General features: G+C 46.7%; 2 protein-coding genes across 4 annotated transcripts; one reads left to right on the forward strand and one right to left on the reverse strand.

Annotated features, from left to right (window-relative positions):
• Positions 1 to 2,980: 2,980 nt before the first annotated feature.
• LOC131946036 (uncharacterized) lies at positions 2,981 to 13,843 on the reverse strand. 3 transcript variants are annotated; one of them, XM_059306665.1, is made up of 4 exons: positions 13,777 to 13,843; positions 10,971 to 11,217; positions 4,228 to 4,407; positions 2,981 to 3,221 (listed from the first exon to the last, which is right to left on the reverse strand). In XM_059306665.1, exons 2-4 carry the CDS (start codon positions 11,173 to 11,175, stop codon positions 3,121 to 3,123), a joined length of 486 nt encoding a protein of 161 aa, XP_059162648.1. In that variant the 5' UTR covers positions 11,176 to 11,217; positions 13,777 to 13,843; the 3' UTR covers positions 2,981 to 3,120. The 3 variants fall into 3 exon arrangements, with proteins under 3 accessions (XP_059162648.1, XP_059162649.1, XP_059162647.1); XM_059306666.1 differs by having other exon boundaries at positions 10,971 to 11,214; positions 13,777 to 13,832; XM_059306664.1 differs by having other exon boundaries at positions 10,971 to 11,243; positions 13,777 to 13,832.
• A 316-nt stretch (positions 13,844 to 14,159) lies between these two features.
• On the forward strand, positions 14,160 to 22,894 carry LOC131946034 (uncharacterized). Its single transcript, XM_059306662.1, has 5 exons — positions 14,160 to 14,314; positions 15,604 to 15,780; positions 16,493 to 16,650; positions 19,101 to 19,247; positions 22,572 to 22,894. The coding sequence occupies exons 1-5, from the start codon at positions 14,312 to 14,314 to the stop codon at positions 22,705 to 22,707; spliced, it is 621 nt and encodes a 206-aa protein (XP_059162645.1). The 5' UTR covers positions 14,160 to 14,311; the 3' UTR covers positions 22,708 to 22,894.
• The last annotated feature ends 1,166 nt before the right edge of the window (positions 22,895 to 24,060 follow it).

Here is a 24,060-nt window from a genome sequence, read left to right on the forward strand (position 1 = left end):
AGTCATGTTTTTCTCAGTGCCACTTTTCTATGGTATTTAATGATGTGGTTGTGTGGTAATTCATGTGGTCTCTCTAGTTGTGGTCGTCTGGTTTGTTAGCTAGAAGGTACCCACTAGCTTGCTTACACTTTGATTACATTATGTCACTGTTACAGAGAGTAGGCTGATAAAGATGTACACCTCTCATATACCCTTTGAACTGTCCTGTTAAATAAATTGTATATTTTAAGAATAGCCTAATGTTACGATTTACATTTGAGAACAAATATCTATGTGATTGGAATGTGTCTTAGAATATGAAAAGATGTAGACCCCAACAACTGGTGCTGTAGTTTGTTATGTTGTTAGAACTACATTTTAATGTATTCAAATATTTTAACTATATCTTACACTGTAAAAAAAAATATTATAAAATTATATTTTAACCCTCAAGATATGTAATGCAACGGATTTTAAGCATACGTCATTTTAATTGTTTTGACAATAAGCGCAAACTGGCAAATTTAACTATTTTAGCTTTAGCTCTTATATAGCTCTTATATAAAAATAATAGTGGTCTAATATTTTTCTGGTTTTATTTGACCTGTTATTTGACCTGTTATTTGACCTGTTATTTGAAGTATGTAGTTTTATATTTTCCCATCATTCAGCTTTTATTTCAGCCAGCCAATCATATCAGTTGTTCTATCATCGTTTAACCTTCATTCTATCATTGTTTAACCTTCATTCTTTCTTATATTTCAATGCTATTGTCAGCTGTTTGACCCTCATTTTATATTATATTCAATTGGTCTGCTTTGTTAAACCCTCAATCTTTGTTATATTTCAGTGCTATTTAGTCCTTAATATCTCATTCATCTGTAGCTTTCGCACATTTTGATTTGACAGTTTGCATTTAAATAAAATTGAGTTGTTGAAAGTATTTTTTACTCATTTCAAGATATCTTTTCATTAGGGCTTAGAACAACTAGCAGCTGTCCTCAGTATACTGCCGTCAGTCAGCTGACATTGACATTAATCATCTTCTCAGATGTTTCTATTCTAGAAATTATAAAAACATTACACACACAAATATTTCCAATACAAAAATATGTACACTAAAGAAATATTTCATACAAAAAAATATTGGTTGTTTTATTTCATGAATATATTGTGAACTCTTTTAAATTATTTTGTATTTTAGATGCCAATTTTGTACATTTTATAACTGCCAATATTAAATGCTAAGCATAATTACTATGCACTGTTTCATACATTTGCTTGTACACTCATTATATTATTTATTTCGCTTTAAATTTTTATCAGACTTGTATGTTGTATTAGGGCGCTGTATAGCTTAATCTTTTCATAATAAATTAATCATGTCATTTTTTGTAAGATTATTATCTTTGACTTGAGTTGGATATTTTGGTAACCTTCCTTTGTCTGAGTAGCTTGATCTAACATCTAATCCCTAACTTTATCCTAACCAACTGTGAGTATGTTGTGATTACGGTGGTTGAGTATGTTCAGAGTATGTTCACTGTTGTCAAAGAATTCAACACCAACTCAATGGCCTTTTCTGTTCAAGCCAATTCATGACCTTTACTGGTCAAGACATTCATGGCCTTTACTGGTCAAGCCATTCATGGCCTTTAATGGTCCACAATGTTATGTTGTGTACCCCCCCCCCCCCCCCCCCCAGTATCCTCCACCCTCTTGGTTTCTGTTGCCAGGAGTTTTATGTTGATAGACTGTACCATCTGTGAATGGTGATGATTCCACGCCTCATTCATAGAGGGCTTTGTGGTACCATCATGGAATGTTGTGATGGTGACACATTACCATCATGAAATGTTGTTATGGTGACACATTACCATCATGTAATTCTGTTGTGGTGACACATTACCACCATGGAGTCTTGTGGTGGTGACACATTACCATCATGGAATACTGTGGTGGTGACACATTACCATCATGGAATGTTGTGATGGTGACACATTACCATCATAGAATACTGTGGTGGTGACACATTACCATCATTTAATTCTGTGGTGGTGACACATCACCTCCATGTAATGTTGTGGTAACACCATCGTAGATCACATATAGCTTACAGTCTGTACCATCATTCAACTATTTATTCTACCATATGCAAGAAACATGTGAATAAACATATGATCTGATTACAGCAGTCTCGGTGTTCTTTTATGCACTGTTTTATTGGGGTGTGTGGTGTTGGGTGTGTGGTGTTGGGTGTGTGGTGTTGGGTGTGTGGTGTTGGGTGTGTGCGTGGTGTTGGGTGTGTGCGTGGTGTTGGGTGTGTGCGTGGTGTTGGGTGTGTGCGTGGTGTTGGGTGTGTGCGTGGTGTTGGGTGTGTGCGTGGTGTTGGGTGTGTGCGTGGTGTTGGGGTGAGTGGTGTTGAGGGTGGATGCTGTTGAGGTGTCTGGTGCCATCTATATGTGTGCTATTGGTGTCTAATGACATGGTGTGTGCCCATACCTGATGATGTAGTTAGTATGTCCTCTTGTGTGATATGGTTACATACACTTGAATTTTGTTGATGTAAATAAACACATTCATGAACCATAACCCAACACAGTTGTGACATGAACATAGGTTTAATGGTGTATAGAACACAAGGATCAGGCGCATTCATCTGATCACATGATCTGATCACATGATCTGATCACATGATCTGGTCACATGATCTGATCACATGATCTGGTCACATGATCTGATCACATGATCTGGTCACATGATCTGATCACATGATCTGATCACTGAGCTCTGCTGAAGACAATAGACTTGTCTGTCATATGATGTACAGCACAGGTTGACTGGGTGGTAGTTGCAGGTGTTGATCGGGGGGGGGGGGGGGTCAGCTGGTGGGGCTGTATGTCAAGTGTGTGTAGGTTATGTGTGTTTGGTGTGGAGGTGTAAATCAGCCGTGTGTGTGTGGGGGGGGGTGTTGGTCAGCTGTGTGGAGGTGTTGGTCAGCCGTGTGGGGGGTGTTGGTCAGCCGTGTAAGGTCAAAAGTGTGAGGGCGTAGGTCACGTGTACACAGCCACGTGTACACAGCCACGTGTACACAGCCACGTGTACACAGCCACGTGTACACACATGCACGAGATCCGAGCTTTAAAAGAACTGTCTGTGAAGCCCCCGCATGAGGCACGTGACTCCCGTGATACTGCCGACAGTTATACAGGTCTGTGGACACCAGCGTCTCAACATCTCACCTGTGGGGGGAGACGCCTCGTTAGGTGGGTGGGTGGGGACAGAGGGGGGGGGGCAGGGTTGGTTGGTAATAAGGGACCCTCAACATCTCACCTGTTGGGGGAAACGTCTATACAGGTGGGTGTGTATAGACAGGGGTGGGAATCGGGCCATCAACATGATTATCACTTTGAATGATGTATCTGGTTCGGGAGGAAAAGCGTTAAGCCCTTGAAAGGATCATCCGGTATTGTCTGCATGTGTTATCACTGCAGATAGTTAAATAGTCTAAAGCGTATGGGGAGGGGGGGGGGGGAGGGGACGTTTGGGTCAGTTTGGCAACCCATGACCTAGTCGAGGGTTGACCAACTCAAGGAGTAACCAGCTCCAGTGGTGACTAACTCAAGTGGTGACCAACTCAAGTGGTGACCAACTCAAGTGGTGACCAAGTCAAGTGGTGACCAATTGAAGTGGTGACCAAGTCAAGTGGTGACCAATTGAAGTGGTGACCAATTCAAGAGGTGACCAAGTCAAGTGGTGACCAATTCAAGTGGTGACCAAGTCAAGTGGTGACCAATTCAAGTGGTGACCAAGTCAAGTGGTGACCAAGTCAAGTGGTGACCAACTCACGCGGTGACCAACTCAAGTGGTGACCAACTCAATTAATGACAAATCATGCGGTGACCAAGTCAAGTGGTGACCAATTCAAGTGGTGACCAAGTCAAGTGGTGACCAATTCAAGTGGTGACCAAGTCAAGTGGTGACCAAGTCAAGTGGTGACCAACTCACGCGGTGACCAACTCAAGTGGTGACCAACTCAATTAATGACAAATCATGCGGTGACCAAGTCAAGTGGTGACCAACTCACGCGGTGACCAAGTCAAGTGGTGACCAACTCACGCGGTGACCAAGTCAAGTGGTGACCAACTCACGCGGTGACCAAGTCAAGTGGTGACCAAGTGACCTAGTGACCAGGTCAAGTGATTTAAAACCCCATACAGAAAAGCACGTGCCCCACACCGTACTCACTCTCCCTGAGGATAACTTTCTTGGCCAGGTATTCGTAGGTCAGGTAGGTGTGTCGTGACGTCATGAGGATCAGCGCGCTGATGGCGATGTTGGTGGCGAGTAGGGTGACGTAACCGATGACGACGGTTCTCAGGTTGTTGAGGGTGGTGATCTTAGACGTGACGGTCAGGCCCAGCACGGCTGTGGGGTGGGGGGGGGGGGGGGAAGCGAAGAGTGAGCTATGGGTAACAATTGCTTCGAGCTACGGAAAAAGTAATGAGTATTGGTTGGCAAAAATTTGGGTTAATTTTTTTAATCCAGTAAATAAACGATCATATCAAGATTTTGTAGGCGCATTTATTGTTGGAATAGTGTTGGAATAGTGTTGGAATAGTGTTGGAATAGTGTTGGAATAGGGTTGGAATAGGGTTGGAATAGTGTTGGAATAGTGTTGGAATAGTGTTGGAATAGTGTTGGAATAGTGTTGGAATAGTGTTGGAATAGTGTTGGAATAGTGTTGGAATAGTGTTGGAATAGTGTTGGAATAGTGTTGGAATAGTGTTGGAATAGTGTTGGAATAGTGTTGGAATAGTGTTGGAATAGTGTTGGAATAGTGTTGGAATAGTGTTGGAATAGTGTTGGAATAGTGGGTAGGGTCAGGATTAATATCAATGTATTATGATAGTGTTTGGGTAGCGATAATGTCTTACTGTTTATGTTAATTACTCAAGTTTTAATCTTATTAATTAAATTAAAACAAATTCATAGTCACAAAGATAGACATCATACATAGAAAAATAAAAACAAATCTCCGTTGATAAAGTTGTTAGAAAAATTAATAGAAATCCGTACTTAGACTAACCTGGACAGACTGCAATCTTACCTAGACAGACAGCACTTACCTAGACAGACAACAATCTTACATAGACAGACAGCACTTACCTAGACAGACAGCACTTACCTAGACAGACAGCAATCTTACATAGACAGACAGCACTTACCTAGACAGACAGCACTTACCTAGACAGACAGCACTTACCTAGACAGACAGCACTTACCTAGACAGACAGCACTTACCTAGACAGACAACAATCTTACATAGACAGACAGCACTTAGCTAGACAGACAGCACTTACCTAGACAGACAGCACTTACCTAGACAGACAACAATCTTACATAGACAGACAGCACTTACCTAGACAGACAGCACTTACCTAGACAGACAGCACTTACCTAGACAGACAGCATTTACCTAGACAGACAGCACTTACCTAGACAGACAGCACTTACCTAGACAGACAGCAATCTTACATAGACAGACAGCACTTACCTAGACAGACAGCACTTACCTAGACAAACAGCACTTACCTAGACAGACAGCACTTACCTAGACAGACAGCACTTACCTAGACAGACAGCACTTACCTAGACAGACAGCACTTACCTAGACAGACAGCACTTACCTTGACAGACAGCACTTACCTAGACAGACAGCACTTACCTAGACAGACAGCACTTACCTAGACAGACAGCACTTACCTAGACAGACAGCACTTACCTAGACAGACAGCACTTACCTAGACAGACAGCACTTACCTAGACAGACAGCACTTACCTAGACAGACAGCACTTACCTAGACAGACAGCACTTACATAGACAGACAGCACTTACCTAGACAGACAGCAATCTAACCTCGACAGACAGCACTTACCTAGATAGACAGCACTTACCTAGACAGACAGCAATCTTACATAGACAGACAGCACTTACCTAGACAGACAGCAATCTTACCTAGACAGACAGCACTTACCTAAACAGACAGCACTTACCTAGACAGACAGCACTTACCTAGACAGACAGCAATCTTACCTAGACAGACAGCACTTACCTAGACAGCAATCTTACCTAGAAAGACAGCAATCTTACCTAGACAGACATCACTTACCTAGACAGACAGCACTTACCTTGACAGACAGCACTTACCTAGACAGACAGCACTTACCTAGACAGACAGCACTTACATAGACAGACAGCACTTACCTAGACAGACAGCAATCTAACCTCGACAGACAGCACTTACCTAGATAGACAGCACTTACCTAGACAGACAGCAATCTTACATAGACAGCAATCTTACCTAGAAAGACAGCAATCTTACCTAGACAGACATCACTTACCTAGACAGACAGCACTTACCTTGACAGACAGCACTTACCTAGACAGACAGCACTTACCTAGACAGACAGCACTTACATAGACACACAGCACTTACCTAGACAGACAGCAATCTAACCTCGACAGACAGCACTTACCTAGATAGACAGCACTTACCTAGACAGACAGCAATCTTACATAGACAGACAGCACTTACCTAGACAGACAGCACTTACCTAGACAGACAGCACTTACCTAGACAGACAGCACTTACCTAGACAGACAGCAATCTTACCTAGACAGACAGCACTTACCTAAACAGACAGCACTTACCTAGACAGACAGCACTTACCTAGACAGACAACAATCTTACATAGACAGACAGCACTTAGCTAGACAGACAGCACTTACCTAGACAGACAGCACTTACCTAGACAGACAACAATCTTACATAGACAGACAGCACTTACCTAGACAGACAGCACTTACCTAGACAGACAGCACTTACCTAGACAGACAGCACTTACCTAGACAGACAGCATTTACCTAGACAGACAGCACTTACCTAGACAGACAGCACTTACCTAGACAGACAGCAATCTTACATAGACAGAGAGCACTTACCTAGACAGACAGCACTTACCTAGACAGACAGCACTTACCTAGACAGACAGCACTTACCTAGACAAACAGCACTTACCTAGACAGACAGCACTTACCTAGACAGACAGCACTTACCTAGACAGACAGCACTTACCTAGACAGACAGCACTTACCTAGACAGACAGCACTTACCTTGACAGACAGCACTTACCTAGACAGACAGCACTTACCTAGACAGACAGCACTTACCTAGACAGACAGCACTTACATAGACAGACAGCACTTACCTAGACAGACAGCAATCTAACCTCGACAGACAGCACTTACCTAGATAGACAGCACTTACCTAGACAGACAGCAATCTTACATAGACAGACAGCACTTACCTAGAAAGACAGCACTTACCTAGACAGACAGCACTTACCTAGACAGACAGCACTTACCTAGACAGACAGCACTTACCTAGACAGACAGCAATCTTACCTAGACAGACAGCACTTACCTAAACAGACAGCACTTACCTAGACAGACAGCACTTACCTAGACAGACAGCAATCTTACCTAGACAGACAGCACTTACGTAGACAGCAATCTTACCTAAAAAGACAGCAATCTTACCTAGACAGACATCACTTACCTAGACAGACAGCACTTACCTTGACAGACAGCACTTACCTAGACAGACAGCACTTACCTAGACAGACAGCACTTACATAGACAGACAGCACTTACCTAGACAGACAGCAATCTAACCTCGACAGACAGCACTTACCTAGATAGACAGCACTTACCTAGACAGACAGCAATCTTACATAGACAGACAGCACTTACCTAGAAAGACAGCAATCTTACCTAGACAGACATCACTTACCTAGACAGACAGCACTTACCTTGACAGACAGCACTTACCTAGACAGACAGCACTTACCTAGACAGACAGCACTTACATAGACAGACAGCACTTACCTAGACAGACAGCAATCTAACCTCGACAGACAGCACTTACCTAGACAGACAGCACTTACCTAGACAGACAGCACTTACCTAGACAGCAATCTTACCTAGACAGACAGCACTTACCTAGACAGACAGCACTTACCTAGACAGACAGCAATCTTACCTAGACAGACAGCACTTACCTAGACAGACAGCACTTACCTAGACAGACAGCACTTACCTAGACAGACAGCACTTACCTAGACAGACAGCACTTACCTAGACAGACAGCACTTACCTTGACAGACAGCACTTACCTAGACAGACAGCACTTACCTAGACAGACAGCACTTACCTAGACAGACAGCACTTACCTAGACAGACAGCACTTACCTAGACAGACAGCACTTACCTAGACAGACAGCACTTACATAGACAGACAGCACTTACCTAGACAGACAGCAATCTAACCTCGACAGACAGCACTTACCTAGATAGACAGCACTTACCTAGACAGACAGCAATCTTACATAGACAGACAGCACTTACCTAGACAGACAGCACTTACCTAGACAGACAGCACTTACCTAGACAGACAGCACTTACCTAGACAGACAGCACTTACCTAGACAGACAGCACTTACCTAGACAGACAGCAATCTTACCTAGACAGACAGCACTTACCTAAACAGACAGCACTTACCTAGACAGACAGCACTTACCTAGACAGACAGCAATCTTACCTAGACAGACAGCACTTACCTAGACAGCAATCTTACCTAAAAAGACAGCAATCTTACCTAGACAGACATCACTTACCTAGACAGACAGCACTTACCTTGACAGACAGCACTTACCTAGACAGACAGCACTTACCTAGACAGACAGCACTTACATAGACAGACAGCACTTACCTAGACAGACAGCAATCTAACCTCGACAGACAGCACTTACCTAGATAGACAGCACTTACCTAGACAGACAGCAATCTTACATAGACAGCAATCTTACCTAGAAAGACAGCAATCTTACCTAGACAGACATCACTTACCTAGACAGACAGCACTTACCTTGACAGACAGCACTTACCTAGACAGACAGCACTTACCTAGACAGACAGCACTTACCTAGACAGACAGCACTTACCTAGACAGACAGCAATCTAACCTCGACAGACAGCAGTTACCTAGATAGACAGCACTTACCTAGACAGACAGCAATCTTACATAGACAGACAGCACTACCTAGACAGACAGCACTTACCTAGACAGACAGCACTTACCTAGACAGACAGCACTTACCTAGACAGACAGCACTTACCTAGACAGACAGCACTTACCTAGACAGACAGCAATCTTACCTAGACAGACAGCACTTACCTAAACAGACAGCACTTACCTAGACAGACAGCACTTACCTAGACAGACAGCACTTACCTAGACAGCAATCTTACCTAGACAGACAGCACTTACCTAGACAGACAGCACTTACCTAGACAGACAGCAATCTTACCTAGACAGACAGCACTTACCTAGACAGACAGCACTTACCTAGACAGACAGCATTTACCTAGACAGACAGCACTTACCTAGACAGATAGCACTTACATAGACAGACAGCACTTACCTTGACAGACAGCACTTACCTAGACAGACAGCACTTACCTAGACAGACAGCAATCTTACATAGACAGACAGCACTTACCTAGACAGACAGCACTTACCTAGACAGACAGCACTTACCTAGACAGACAGCACTTACCTAGACAGACAGCACTTACCTAGACAGACAGCACTTACCTAGACAGACAGCACTTACATAGACAGACAGCACTTACATAGACAGACAGCACTTACCTAGATAGACAGCACTTACCTAGACAGACAGCACTTACCTAGACAGACAGCACTTACCTAGACAGACAGCACTTACCTAGACAGACAGCAATCTTCAATAGACAGACAGCACTTACCTAGACAGACAGCACTTACCTAGACAGACAGCACTTACCTAGACAGACAGCACTTACAGACAGCAATCTTACCTAGACGGACAGCAATCTTACCTAGACAGACAGCACTTACCTAGACAGAGAGCACTTACCTAGACAGACAGCACTTACCTAGACAGACAACAATCTTACATAGACAGACAGCACTTACCTAGACAGACAGCACTTACCTAGACAGACAGCACTTACATAGACAGACAACAATCTTACATAGACAGACAGCACTTACCTAGACAGACAGCACTTACCTAGACAGACAGCACTTACCTAGACAGACAACAATCTTACATAGACAGACAGCACTTACCTAGATAGACAGCACTTACCTAGACAGACAGAACTTACCTAGACAGACAGCACTTACAGACAACACTTACAGACAGCACTTACCTAGACAGACAGCACTTACCTAGACAGACAGCACTTACCTAGACAGCAATCTTACCTAGAAAGACAGCAATCTTACCTAGACAGACATCACTTACCTAGACAGACAGCACTTACCTTGACAGACAGCACTTACCTAGACAGACAGCACTTACCTAGACAGACAGCACTTACCTAGACAGACAGCATTTACCTAGACAGACAGCACTTACCTAGACAGACAGCACTTACAGACAACACTTACAGACAGCACTTACCTAGACAGACAGCACTTACCTAGACAGACAGCACTTACCTAGACAGACAGCACTTACCTAGACAGACAGCACTTACCTAGACAGACAACAATCTTACATAGACAGACAGCACTTACCTAGATAGACAGCACTTACCTAGACAGACAGAACTTACCTAGACAGACAGCACTTACAGACAACACTTACAGACAGCACTTACCTAGACAGACAGCACTTACCTAGACAGACAGCACTTACCTAGACAGACAGCACTTACAGACAGCACTTACAGACAGCACTTACCTAGACAGACAGCACTTACCTAGACAGACAGCACTTACCTAGACAGACAGCACTTACCTAGACAGACAGCACTTACCTAGACAGACAGCACTTACCTAGACAGACAGCACTTACCTAGACAGACAGCACTTACCTAGACAGGTGAAGGCCACAGCCACGTTGGTCCAGGTGTGGTCAGCCGTGCACCAGACCAGCGTGTGCAGCGTGAACCACAGCAGCAGGCGCCACCTGTCGGACGGGCAGCTGGGCGGCGAGCAGGTGCACTGACCACTCTCAGAACAATCGTCGTCATCGTCACAGAAAAACAACCACCTGACCGTGGGGGCAATGAACTCCATGAAGGCGTGGGTGGGTGACAGGTGACAGGTGGGTACTGACTGCTGGAGAGACAGGTGGGTACTGACTGCTGGAGAGACAGGTGACAGGTGGGTACTGACTGCTGGAGAGACAGGTGACAGGTGGGTACTGACTGCTGGAGAGACAGGTGACAGGTGGGTACTGACTGCTGGAGAGACAGGTGACAGGTGGGTACTGACTGCTGGAGTGACAGGTGACAGGTGGGTACTGACTGCTGGAGAGACAGGTGACAGGTGGGTACTGACTGCTGGAGAGACAGGTGACAGGTGGGTACTGACTGCTGGAGAGACAGGTGTGACAGGTGGGTACTGACTGCTGGAGAGACAGGTGACAGGTGGCAGGTGGGTACTGACTGCTGGAGAGACAGGTGACAGGTGAGTACTGACTGCTGGAGAGACAGGTGACAGGTGACAGGTGGGTACTGACTGCTGGAGAGACAGGTGACAGGTGGGTACTGACTGCTGGAGAGACAGGTGGGTACTGACTGCTGGAGAGACAGGTGTGACAGGTGGGTACTGACTGCTGGAGAGACAGGTGACAGGTGGGTACTGACTGCTGGAGAGACAGGTGACAGGTGGGTACTGACTGCTGGAGAGACAGGTGGGTACTGACTGCTGGAGAGACAGGTGACAGGTGGGTACTGACTGCTGGAGAGACAGGTGACAGGTGGGTACTGACTGCTGGAGAGACAGGTGACAGGTGGGTACTGACTGCTGGAGAGACAGGTGGGTACTGACTGCTGGAGAGACAGGTGTGACAGGTGGGTACTGACTGCTGGAGAGACAGGTGACAGGTGGGTACTGACTGCTGGAGAGACAGGTGACAGGTGGGTACTGACTGCTGGAGAGACAGGTGGGTACTGACTGCTGGAGAGACAGGTGACAGGTGGGTACTGACTGCTGGAGAGACAGGTGACAGGTGGGTACTGACTGCTGGAGAGACAGGTGTGACAGGTGGGTACTGACTGCTGGAGAGACAGGTGACAGGTGACAGGTGGGTACTGACTGCTGGAGAGACAGGTGACAGGTGGGTACTGACTGCTGGAGAGACAGGTGGGTACTGACTGCTGGAGAGACAGGTGACAGGTGGGTACTGACTGCTGGAGAGACAGGTGACAGGTGGGTACTGACTGCTGGAGAGACAGGTGACAGGTGGGTACTGACTGCTGGAGAGACAGGTGGGTACTGACTGCTGGAGAGACAGGTGACAGGTGGGTACTGACTGCTGGAGAGACAGGTGACAGGTGGGTACTGACTGCTGGAGAGACAGGTGTGACAGGTGGGTACTGACTGCTGGAGAGACAGGTGACAGGTGACAGGTGGGTACTGACTGCTGGAGAGACAGGTGACAGGTGGGTACTGACTGCTGGAGAGACAGGTGACAGGTGGGTACTGACTGCTGGAGAGACAGGTGACAGGTGGGTACTGACTGCTGGAGAGACAGGTGACAGGTGGGTACTGACTGCTGGAGAGACAGGTGACAGGTGGGTACTGACTGCTGGAGAGACAGGTGGGTACTGACTGCTGGAGAGACAGGTGACAGGTGGGTACTGACTGCTGGAGAGACAGGTGACAGGTGGGTACTGACTGCTGGAGAGACAGGTGACAGGTGGGTACTGACTGCTGGAGAGACAGGTGGGTACTGACTGCTGGAGAGACAGGTGACAGGTGGGTACTGACTGCTGGAGAGACAGGTGACAGGTGGGTACTGACTGCTGGAGAGACAGGTGGTTACAGGTGGGTACTGACTGCTGGAGAGACAGGTGACAGGTGGTGACAGGTGGGTACTGACTGCTGGAGAGACAGGTGGTGACAGGTGGGGAATGACTGCTGTAGAGACAGGTGGTGACAGGTGACAGGTGGGTACTGACTGCTGGAGAGACAGGTGGTGACAGGTGACAGGTGGGTACTGACTGCTGGAGAGACAGCTGACAGGTGGGTACTGACTGCTGGAGAGACAGCTGACAGGTGGGTACTGACTGCTGGAGAGACAGGTGGTTACAGGTGGGTACTGACTGCTGGAGAGACAGGTGGTGACAGGTGGGTACTGACTGCTGGAGAGACATGTGGTCTTTTTCGTCAATCTGTTTCAAATGTTTAGGCGTGTAATGATGTTGAACTAGAGGAGGCGATGTTGAAAACAAAACAATTTTAATTTCCGACCCCAAATTCCACAGTTGAGAACTTAAAACACAAGCACTGATTAAATTTTTTAAAATTGTAATTAATTTAGTTTAGGCGTTTTGACCAATAAAGCAAAAATGACAAAAAAAAAAAAAAAAAAAAAAAAAATATAGAAAAATAAAAATTTATAGTCAAAGGGAAACAACAAGATAAAAAAGACGGCTATTGTAGACCGTAATTATTACCTCCCTTATTATTCAACATTAAATATGGCGTAAATTTCAATTTTAAAATTGATTTGATAGACGTTTATTTTGGTGTTTATAACTTATACGGAAGGTGAATCGCGCTGACAGTTTCTGACTTTTATAGTAGTCTAAGCTAAAGTTATTTTTTTATTGGTAGTTAATTAATTAATTTAGATATTAGGATCAGTTTCTTGTTAGCGAAATGTTTTACCAATTACAACTCCGAAATGAATTTATTCCGCCAGCTCACGTAAATCAATTCTTATAGTTGTTTCACTACACTTACAGTACACTATACCCACAGACTTCCGTTTACAATGAGGAAAGATTGCTTGTACGCACATCGGGAATTTCCATTGGAGTGCACTATGTTACATCCATTTAACCGTTTATATCTTTATTACACCAAATCAACAGAGATTCAGATAATACATGTATCAATACATAGATCTATATCAAATTAGTTAACAAAATAACGTGTAAAATAAACTTATCATTGTTAAATGTAAAGAAAATCGATGTTTAATAAAGGAATAATTATTAACTTTTAGGTGGGTGTTTTTCATTGGTCGATTTGAAAAGAGAAACATTGTCTCTACTTCCGGTGTAAGGACTTTCAGCTACAGAAAAGAAACATCCCCGAGAAATGGCTCTGGTTTAAAACTTGAAGAGCTAATCGTAAACTAATCCAATTTATTGAGAAAACAAAACATCTTTAGCTTAGTGTGGAGCATCAAAATATCAAAATGGTAATGTTAAGCGGAGTAGACATTAGATCTAAAGATTTTCATTTATAATAAACTGGTATTTGACTTTTGTCACTGGCGGGTTGGTAAGCGGGACCATGACCAGTGTTTCTTCCAGACTTTTTTCTCCGGGGGGGCACTTGAAATCTTCGGGGGGGCGGTAAACTTTCTTCGGGGGGGCGGACACTGTTAAAAGTATATATTTTCTATATAAATTATATAAATTTCATTTCGTTCGGGGGGGGGCGGTAAAAATTTTTCGGGGGGGGGGGGGGGGGGGGCTTCGCCCCCCCCGAAGAGATGCCTGGAAGAAACTCTGACCATGAGTTACCCCTACAAGACACACGACGTACCCCTACACGACACAGGACGTACCCCTACACGACACACGACGTACCCCTACACGACACACGACGTACCCCTACACGACACACGACGTACCCCTACACGACACACGACGTACCCCTACACGACACACGACGTACCCCTACACGACACACGACGTACCCATACACGACGTACCCCTACACGACACACGACATACCCCTACACGACACACGAGGTACCCCTACACGACGTACCCCTACACGAAACACGACGTACCCCTACACGACACACGACATACCCCTACACGACACACGACGTACCCCTACACGACACACGACGTACCCCTACACGACACACGACATACCCCTACACGACACACGACGTACCCCTACACGACACACGACGTACCCCTACACGACACACGACATACCCCTACACGACACACCCCTCCACGACGTACCCCTACACGACACACGAGGTACCCCTAAACGACGTACCCCTACACGACACACGACATACCCCTACACGACACACCCCTCCACGACGTACCCCTACACGACACACGACATACCCCTACACGACGTACCCCTACACGACACACGAGGTACCCCTAAACGACGTACCCCTACACGACACACGACATACCCCTACACGACACACCCCTCCACGACGTACCCCTACACGACACACGACGTACCCCTACACGATACACGACATACCCCTACACGACATACCCCTACACGACACACGACATACCCCTACACGACATACCCCTACACGACACACCCCTCCACGACGTACCCCTACACGACACACGACGTACCCCTACACGACACAAGACGTACCCCTGTAAGACACACAAGTTGCCCCTACTACGCCATACATTTCATACACCCAAGATATCATACGGCCCTACATTGAACTCCTCTGTCCTCTTTCTTTACCCCCCCCCCCCCCCCGTTTAGCCGACCCCCCCTGGTCAGTTGACCACCCAGACCCCCGGCGGGTTTGTGCTGTTCTGGAACTTCGTGGTGCCTCTAACCGTCCTGCTCAACATCCAGAAGTTTGGCATCAGGACGCACGAGCTGGGTCTTATAGTGGCGCTCTTGATCAACCCTCACCTTCTCGGCTGGATCGTCTATGTGCGTATGGGTGCACACATGTGCGGGGGTCTATATGCATATGGGTGCACACATGTGCGGGGGTCTATGTGTATGGGTGCACAAGTGTGCTTGGTTCCTTGTGCGTATGGGTGCACACGTGTGCGTGGGTCTATGTGCGTATGGATGCACACGTGTGCGGGGGTCTATGTGCTTATGGGCGCACACGTATGCAGTGTTTCTTCCAGACTTTTTTCTCCGGGGGTGCACTTGAAATTTTCGGGTGGGGGGGGGGGGGGGAGGGCGGACAACAATTTTCGAGGGGGGGGGAGGCGGACACGGTTAAAAGTATATATTTTCTATATAATTTCCATTTCGTTCGGGGGGGGGGGGGGGAGCAGTGCCCCCCCCCCCCCCGAAGAGATGCCTGGAAGAAACTCTGGCGGGGGTCTATGTGCGTATGGGTGCACAAGTGTGCGAGGGTCTATGTGCGTATGGGTGCACATGTATGGGTGTGTTGTTAAATGTGCTAAATGTGCTTATGTGTGAAAACGTGTGCGCAGGTTATGTGTATGTATGTATGTTATCTGTTGTATGCTTTGGTCTATGTGCGTCTGTTTGTACAAAATATGTCAGTAAACTTGAGAGGCTCTGTGTGTTTGCGTGCACGTGTGTTTGTGCGTGTGAGTGACTGAGCACACGTGTATGTGCTAACCTCACCGTACACGTGCAACAATGCATCCACCATCCACAGTATCCATTCATCGCCTGGATTAACACCATCTTCCTCATCATGTGGATTGAGCGGATCCTGCGGCGGTGGGCGTGGTACCGGATTTACACCCTGTCGTTTCTCAAGAGGCTCGCGGTCTTTGGACTCTTTCTGGCCGTGCCGGGGGTCATCATGACCTAGTAAGTCAATGACGTCATTACTTGTGTGTTAATGACGTCCTACGTTGATCAGGAGTAGAGAGGTCGTGACAGAGTTAAGGATAATATAGGATTTAAATTTACGTCTCCCCCCCCCCGCCACGGATGGTTTAAGTATCTGTCGTGTTTCCTCTGTCAGTATCTGGCTGCCCATCTATCTATCGTGTTTCCTCTGTCAGTATCTGTCTGCCCATCTATCTGTCGTGTTTCCTCTGTCAGTATCTGGCTGCCCATCTATGACCTGTCGTGTTTCCTCTGTCAGTATCTGGCTGCCCATCTATCTGTCGTGTTTCCTCTGTCAGTATCTGGCTGCCCATCTATCTGTCGTGTTTCCTCTGTCAGTATCTGTCTGCCCATCTATCTGTCGTGTTTCCTCTGTCAGTATCTGTCTGTCCATCTATGACTTGTTTCCTCTGTCAGTATCTGGCTGCCCATCTATCTGTCGTGTTTCCTCTGTCAGTATCTGGCTGCCCATCTATCTGTCGTGTTTCCTCTGTCAGTATCTGGCTGCCCATCTATCTGTCGTGTTTCCTCTGTCAGTATCTGGCTGCCCATCTATGAACTGTCGTGTTTCCTCTATCAGTATCTGGCTGCCCATCTATGACCTGTCGTGTTTCCTCTGTCAGTATCTGGCTGCCCATCTATCTGTCGTGTTTCCTCTGTCAGTATCTGGCTGCCCATCTATGACCTGTCGTGTTTCCTCTGTCAGTATCTGGCTGCCCATCTATGACCTGTCGTGTTTCCTCTGTCAGTATCTGTCTGCCCATCTATGACCTGTCGTGTTTCCTCTGTCAGTATCTGGCTGCCCATCTATCTGTCGTGTTTCCTCTGTCAGTATCTGGCTGCCCATCTATGACCTGTCGTGTTTCCTCTGTCCGTATCTGGCTGCCCATCTATCTGTCGTGTTTCCTCTGTCAGTATCTGGCTGCCCATCTATGACCTGTCGTGTTTCCTCTGTCAGTATCTGTCTGCCCATCTATCTGTCGTGTTTCCTCTGTCAGTATCTGTCTGCCCATCTATCTGTCGTGTTTCCTCTGTCAGTATCTGGCTGCCCATCTATGACCTTCGTGTTTCCTCTGTCAGTATCTGGCTGCCCATCTATCTGTCGTGTTTCCTCTGTCCGTATCTGGCTGCCCATCTATCTGTCGTGTTTCCTCTGTCAGGATCTGGCTGCCCATCTATCTGTCGTGTTTCCTCTGTCAGTATCTGGCTGCCCATCTATGACCTTCGTGTTTCCTCTGTCAGTATCTGGCTGCCCATCTATGACCTTCGTGTTTCCTCTGTCAGTATCTGGCTGCCCATCTATGACCTTCGTGTTTCCTCTGTCAGTATCTGTCTGTCCATCTATGACTTGTTTCCTCTGTCAGTATCTGGCTGCCCATCTATGACCTGTCGTGTTTCCTCTGTCAGTATCTGGCTGCCCATCTATGACCTGTCGTGTTTCCTCTGTCAGTATCTGGCTGCCCATCTATGAACTGTCGTGTTTCCTCTATCAGTATCTGGCTGCCCATCTATGACCTGTCGTGTTTCCTCTGTCAGTATCTGGCTGCCCATCTATCTGTCGTGTTTCCTCTGTCAGTATCTGGCTGCCCATCTATGACCTGTTTCCTCTGTCAGTATCTGGCTGCCCATCTATGACCTGTTTCCTCTGTCAGTATCTGGCTGCCCATCTATCTGTCGTGTTTCCTCTGTCAGTATCTGGCTGCCCATCTATGACCTGTCGTGTTTCCTCTGTCAGTATCTGTCTGCCCATCTATCTGTCGTGTTTCCTCTGTCAGTATCTGTCTGCCCATCTATCTGTCGTGTTTCCTCTGTCAGTATCTGGCTGCCCATCTATGACCTTCGTGTTTCCTCTGTCAGTATCTGGCTGCCCATCTATCTGTCGTGTTTCCTCTGTCCGTATCTGGCTGCCCATCTATCTGTCGTGTTTCCTCTGTCAGGATCTGGCTGCCCATCTATCTGTCGTGTTTCCTCTGTCAGTATCTGGCTGCCCATCTATGACCTTCGTGTTTCCTCTGTCAGTATCTGGCTGCCCATCTATGACCTTCGTGTTTCCTCTGTCAGTATCTGGCTGCCCATCTATGACCTTCGTGTTTCCTCTGTCAGTATCTGTCTGTCCATCTATGACTTGTTTCCTCTGTCAGTATCTGGCTGCCCATCTATGACCTGTCGTGTTTCCTCTGTCAGTATCTGGCTGCCCATCTATGACCTGTCGTGTTTCCTCTGTCAGTATCTGGCTGCCCATCTATGAACTGTCGTGTTTCCTCTATCAGTATCTGGCTGCCCATCTATGACCTGTCGTGTTTCCTCTGTCAGTATCTGGCTGCCCATCTATCTGTCGTGTTTCCTCTGTCAGTATCTGGCTGCCCATCTATGACCTGTTTCCTCTGTCAGTATCTGGCTGCCCATCTATGACCTGTTTCCTCTGTCAGTATCTGGCTGCCCATCTATGACGTGCTGCCCTACGTCATCATGTTCCTGACCAACTGTGAAAACAAGGACCTGCTGTCGCTGTACAGGGACGCCCTCTTGCTGTTGGTGGCCTTCGTCCTGCTGCTGCACTCTATCTACTTCTACAAGTAGGTGCTCACTCACACACTCCATCTACTTCTACAAGTAGGTGCTCACTCACACACTCCATCTACTTCTACAAGTAGGTACTCACTCACACACTCCATCTACTTCTACAAGTAGGTACTCACTCACACACTCCATCTACTTCTACAAGTAGGTACTCACTCACACACTCCATCTACTTCTACAAGTAGGTGCTCACTCACACACTCCATCTACTTCTACAAGTAGGTACTCACTCACACACTCACACACTCCATCTACTTCTACAAGTAGGTGCTCACTCACACACTCACACACTCCATCTACTTCTACAAGTAGGTGCTCACTCACACACTCACACACTCCATCTACTTCTACAAGTAGGTACTCACTCGCACACTCCATCTACTTCTACAAGTAGGTGCTCACTCACACACTCCATCTACTTCTACAAGTAGGTGCTCACTCACACACTCCATCTACTTCTACAAGTAGGTGCTCACTCACACACTCCATCTACTTCTACAAGTAGGTGCTCACTCACACACTCCATCTACTTCTACAAGTAGGTGCTCACTCACACACTCCATCTACTTCTACAAGTAGGTGCTCACTCACACACTCCATCTACTTCTACAAGTAGGTGCTCACTCACACACTCACACACTCACACACTCCATCTACTTCTACAAGTAGGTGCTTACTCACACACTCCATCTACTTCTACAAGTAGGTGCTTACTCACTCACTCACACACTCCATCTACTTCTACAAGTAGGTGCTTACTCACTCACTCACACACTCCATCTACTTCTACAAGTAGGTGCTTACTCACACACTCACACACTCCATCTACTTCTACAAGTAGGTGCTCACTCACACACTCACACACTCCATCTACTTCTACAAGTAGGTGCTCACTCACACACTCACACACTCCATCTACTTCTACAAGTAGGTGCTCACTCACACACTCACACACTCCATCTACTTCTACAAGTAGGTGCTCACTCACACACTCACACACTCCATCTACTTCTACAAGTAGGTGCTCACTCACACACTCACTCACACACTCCATCTACTTCTACAAGTAGGTACTCACTCACACACTCACACACTCCATCTACTTCTACAAGTAGGTGCTCACTCACACACTCACACACTCCATCTACTTCTACAAGTAGGTGCTCACTCACACACTCACACACTCCATCTACTTCTACAAGTAGGTGCTCACTCACACACTCACACACTCCATCTACTTCTACAAGTAGGTGCTCACTCACACACTCACACACTCCATCTACTTCTACAAGTAGGTGCTCACTCACACACTCACACACTCCATCTACTTCTACAAGTAGGTGCTCACTCACACACTCACTCACACACTCCATCTACTTCTACAAGTAGGTACTCACTCACACACTCACTCACACACTCCATCTACTTCTACAAGTAGGTGCTCACTCACACACTCACACACTCCATCTACTTCTACAAGTAGGTGCTCACTCACACACTCACACACTCCATCTACTTCTACAAGTAGGTGCTCACTCACACACTCACACACTCCATCTACTTCTACAAGTAGGTGCTCACTCACACACTCACACACTCCATCTACTTCTACAAGTAGGTGCTCACTCACACACTCACACACTCCATCTACTTCTACAAGTAGGTACTCACTCACACACTCACACACTCCATCTACTTCTACAAGTAGGTGCTCACTCACACACTCACACACCCACACACTCACACACTCCATCTACTTCTACAAGTAGGTACTCACTCACACACTCACACACACCATCAACTTCTACAAGTAGGTGCTCACTCACACACTCACACACCCACACACTCACACACTCCATCTACTTCTACAAGTAGGTACTCACTAACACACTCACACACACCATCTACTTCTACAAGTAGGTACTCACTAACACACTCACACACTCACACACTCCATCTACTTCTACAAGTAGGTACTCACTCACACACTCACACACACCATATACTTCTACAAGTAGGTGCTTTCCCACACACTCCATCTACTTCTACAAGTAGTTACTCACTAACACACTCACACACTCCATCTACTTCTACAAGTAGGTGCTCACTAACACACTCACACATACCATCTACTTCTACAAGTAGGTACTCACCCACACACTCACTCACACACTCACTCACACACTCCATCTACTTCTACAAGTAGGTACTCACTCACACACTCACACACTCCATCTACTTCTACAAGTAGGTACTCACTAACACACTCACACACTCACACACTCCATCTACTTCTACAAGTAGGTGCTCACTCACACACTCACACACTCCATCTACTTCTACAAGTTGGTACTCACTAACACACTCACACACTCACACACTCCATCTACTTCTACAAGTAGGTGCTCACTCACACACTCACACACTCCATCTACTTCTACAAGTAGGTACTCACTAACACACTCACACACTCACACACTCCATCTACTTCTACAAGTAGGTACTCACTAACACACTCACACACACCATCTACTTCTACAAGTAGGTACTCACTAACACACTCACACACACCATCTACTTCTACAAGTAGGTACTCACTCACACACTCACACACACCATATACTTCTACAAGTAGGTACTCACCCACACACTCACTCACACACTCACTCACACACTCCATCTACTTCTACAAGTAGGTACTCACTCACACACTCACACACTCTATCTACTTCTACAAGTAGGTACTCACTAACACACTCACACACTCACACACTCCATCTACTTCTACAAGTAGGTGCTCACTCACACACTCACACACTCACACACTCACACACCGACACACTTCATCTACTTCTACAAGTAGGTGCTCACTCACACACTCACACACCCACACACCCACACACTCACACACTCACACACTCCATCTACTTCTACAAGTAGGTACTCACTCACACACATGGGGGGGTCGTCACTCCATCTATTATTTTTCTTTGACTAGATCAGCAAGTTATCAGCGCGAAACATTGATTTCATTCTGATCACACGTGCAAAAACTAATTGTTGCCAGCAGTATAAGCTTTTTGTTATCCGCCAGTCTTACTCTGGCCTTCTCGTTCCCAGCTACTACCACGGCTGTAAGAATCTAACGGCTGTAAGAATCTAACGGCTGTAAGAATCTAACAGCTGTAAGAATCTAACGGCTGTAAGAATCTAACGGCTGTAAGAATCTAACGGCTGTAAGAATCTAACGGCTGTAAGAACCTAACGGCTGTAAGAATCTAACGGCTGTAAGAATCTAACTTTGGCCCTCTCATCCCCAGCTACTACTACGGCTGTATCCCCTACCACGGCTGTAAGGCGTTTTGTCCCAGACCGAACGCCTGCAAGAAGAAGACGGCCACCTGCTGTGAGAGTGCCAGTTCTCAGTCTGACGAGTGTAGCGACGACTATTATTAGAGCTGGAACCATGGAAAAGGGGGGAGGGGCTGCACGAGCTGATTCACGTTATGGTTAAAACGTTAATTTTGTTAACAAAAGTGAGATTATAGCATCATGGCTCAAAAAACTTAAATGGCGCATTAGATGGCCGGGCTAAACAAAATATAGTGTGTAATGTTTCCATCAATAAAATCTTTGAAATATTCTTCCTTTTGTTCTTATGGTATGACAGCATTAATAAATATAATCATAGTGTAGTCTGACTTTTAACGTTAAAATACACAGACCAGTAATAAAACTAGTAAGGGGATGAAGTAGAGTTCATCTGCTTCTAAGCTCTTTGCTTGAAAGACAGTAGTGTGGTCAATACTGTGAATCGTAGCTTTTAACATATGAGCCAGGTACCCATCTGCTCTGAGAGGTACCCACCAGAGTCAGGTACCCACCAGAGTCAGGTACCCACCAGAATCAGGTACCCACCAGAGCTTGGTCAGGTACCCACCAGAGTCAGGTACCCACCAGAGCTTGGTCAGGTACCCACCAGAGCTGGGTCAGGTACCCACCAGAGCTGGGTCAGGTACCCACCAGAGCTGGGTCAGGTACCCACCAGAGTCAGGTACCCACCAGAGCTGGGTCAGGTACCCACCAGAGTCAGATACCCACCAGAGTCAGATACCCACCAGAGCTGGGTCAGGTACCCACCAGGGCTGAGTCAGGTACCCACCAGAGCTGTGTCAGGTACCCACCAGAGTCAGGTACCCACCAGAGTCCGGTACCCACCAGAGTCAGGTACCCACCAGTCAGGTACCCACCAGAGTCCGGTACCCACCAGAGTCAGGTACCCACTACAGCTTTGTCAGGTACCCACCAGAGTCAGGTACCCACCAGGGCTGTGTCAGGTACACACCAGAGCTGGGTCAGGTACCCACCAGAGTCAGATACCCACCAGAGCTGGGTCAGGTACCCATAAGAGCTGAGTCAGGTACCCACCAGAGCTGTGTCAGGTAAACACCAGAGCTGGGTCAGGTACCCACCAGGGCTGTGTCAGGTACACACCAGAGCTGGGTCAGGTACCCACCAGAGTCAGGTACCCATCTGAGCTGGGTCAGGTACCCACCAGTCAGGTACCCACCAGAGTCAGGTACCCACCAGAGCTGGGTCAGGTACCCACCAGAGTCAGGTACCCATCTGAGCTGGGTCAGGTACCCACCAGAGTCAGGTACTCACCAGAGTCAGGTAACCACCAGAGCTGGGTCAGGTACCCACCAGAGCTGTGTCAGGTACCCACCAGTCAGGTACCCACCAGTCAGGTACCCACCAGAGTCAGGTACCCACCAGAGCTAGGTACCCATCTGAGCTGGGTCAGGTACC

This window comes from Physella acuta, unplaced genomic scaffold (assembly GCF_028476545.2).
Source record: "Physella acuta isolate Inbredline_101_S28 unplaced genomic scaffold, ASM2847654v3 ptg000543l, whole genome shotgun sequence".
NCBI lineage: Eukaryota > Metazoa > Mollusca > Gastropoda > Physidae > Physella > Physella acuta.